This window comes from Coenobita brevimanus, chromosome 47 (assembly GCF_032717465.1).
Source record: "Coenobita brevimanus isolate Jiangsu-jjx chromosome 47, ASM3271746v2, whole genome shotgun sequence".
In the NCBI taxonomy this organism is placed as follows: Eukaryota; Metazoa; Arthropoda; class Malacostraca; order Decapoda; family Coenobitidae; genus Coenobita; species Coenobita brevimanus.
Window position 1 is genome coordinate 23483300 of NC_137000.1, and position 2019 is coordinate 23485318.

Here is a 2019-nt window from a genome sequence, read left to right on the forward strand (position 1 = left end):
CATGAACAATTGGCAGTGACCCAGTGGAGACATGTGGGTTTAACATTGAACCCAGCAGATGATGTGACCTGGGGAATGAGTTGCTACGAACTGAACAGAGGGTGTAGATGGACTGAAGGGCCGGACTTCCTCCAGCGAGAGAACAATCACTGGCTGCAGGAGCACCGACTTACACTCGACCTGGGGACGGACCCAGAGGTAAAGGGCGATGCTACAACTATTGCAATGGGGATTTAGCAGGAAGAAGACCTGCTGATGAAATTGTGGTCCAGATACTCATCTTGACACAAACTGCTGCAAGGAGTTTCATGGATTAGAAGGTTTTTGTATTGGAGGCAAAGGGGAGGACCAGAGCAAGATGACAAATGAAGACTGAGGGTGAGAGAGCTCCAAGCATCTCTAGTGGCAGTGTCGGGTTGTGTACAATGGGAATATTATGAGTCCGAGATATAGGACCTGAAGGAACGGGGTGCACTTAGGAAGACGAGCCCACCGTTTCCACTGGAGCCACACCTGAGGGAGGACAGGCTCCTCCGTGCAGGTCAGCGGATGGAGAGAGCTCCCTTGATGATGGACAGTGAATACCTCATGCTGTGCTGCGGGACCACCAGGTCATGAAGCTCATAGTAAGAGAAACCCATGAGAACAAGGCTGGACACTCAGGAAGAGAACATGCACTAGCAGTAATACGCCAGGAGCTCTGGGTGCCCAAGGGATGGAGACTGATTGACCGGGTGTTGAAAGGGTGTTTCATTTGTCGTCGAATCAATTGGAAGGAGTCACAGCAAAGACAAGTTAGCTAACCTCCCTGCCGACAGGGTACACATGGTGAAGACGCCATTCATTCATACTGGAGGGGGCTGCTTTGGAGCATTCACCACAAAGCAGGGTAGGAAACAAGTGAAGCAGTGGGGTTGTCTGGTCTCTTCTCTGAATTTGAGAGCCATACACCCGGAGATTCTCGATAGACTAGATGCTGATTATTTCCTCAATTCAAAATCGCGCTTCTCGGCAAGGAGGGGTGTACCAGAGCGTGTTTGTTCCGACAATGGAACAAACATGATTAGAGCAGATAAGGAACTCTGGGCTGCAGCTCTCAGCTGGGAAAAGGATGACAAGGTCCACAATGCATTGTTAAGGAAGGGAATTGAGTGGGAATTCAACCCTCCGAATGCATCGCACATGGGCAGTGCCTGGGAGTGACAGATCCAGACAGTCAGGAAGGTCTTGCAAGTGATAATAGACGCGTAAGTCATTGATGATGAGCACCTCTATGCGCTCTTCTGTGACATGGAGGAGACATTCAATGGGAGGCCCATCACCCTGACCTTCAGTGACATCAGCAATCTCGAAGCACTACCCCATTGCTCATTAGCAAGTAAACCCGAAGAACCTATAGGGAAGATCTACAGGAAGAGATGGAAGCATGCACAGTTCCTAGCAGACCAGTTCTGGGAGCGATGGTCGAAGGTGTACCTACCATCCTTATGACAATGCTAGAAGCAGTTCAAGTGGCTGCTTAATCTCCAAGTGGGGGACCTGGTATTGGTGATGGATTTCAATGTACCCCGTAATCACAGGGTTCTGGGAAGACTGGGAGAGGCGAATTCCAGTGATGATGGTGTGGTGAGACATGTGAAGGTTAGGACATCTGCACGCAAAACCCTAACCCACCCTGCAAACAAGCCGTGTCTGCTGGAAGGGAGCGGCGATTGAAAAGGTATAAGTTATTGGTCGTAACCGACCAACAGGAGGAGTCTTACCGCATGTGCAGTAACACGGTACAGAGAGAGAGAGAGACAGGGACAGAGACAGAGACAGACAGAGACAGACAGACAGACAGACAGACAGAAGGATGCTTATGCAGTGTTTATGGATATGCAGCCACGTGAGCATAGCAACCATTAGCTTGAAGATAAGAATGAACACCACGCCTTGGAGTAGATACTATGGGCGAGTATGGGTCAGCGTGTGGGTAGCCAGGACAAGTGAAGGACGGGGTGGCAATGATCCTGTGGA

At 50.2% G+C, this 2019-nt stretch overlaps 1 protein-coding gene across 1 annotated transcript; it reads left to right on the plus strand.

The window, feature by feature from the left end:
• Positions 1–825: 825 nt before the first annotated feature.
• On the plus strand, positions 826–1203 carry LOC145399118 (uncharacterized). Its single transcript, XM_080271860.1, has one exon. The coding sequence runs from the start codon at positions 826–828 to the stop codon at positions 1201–1203; it is 378 nt and encodes a 125-aa protein (XP_080127986.1).
• The last annotated feature ends 816 nt before the right edge of the window (positions 1204–2019 follow it).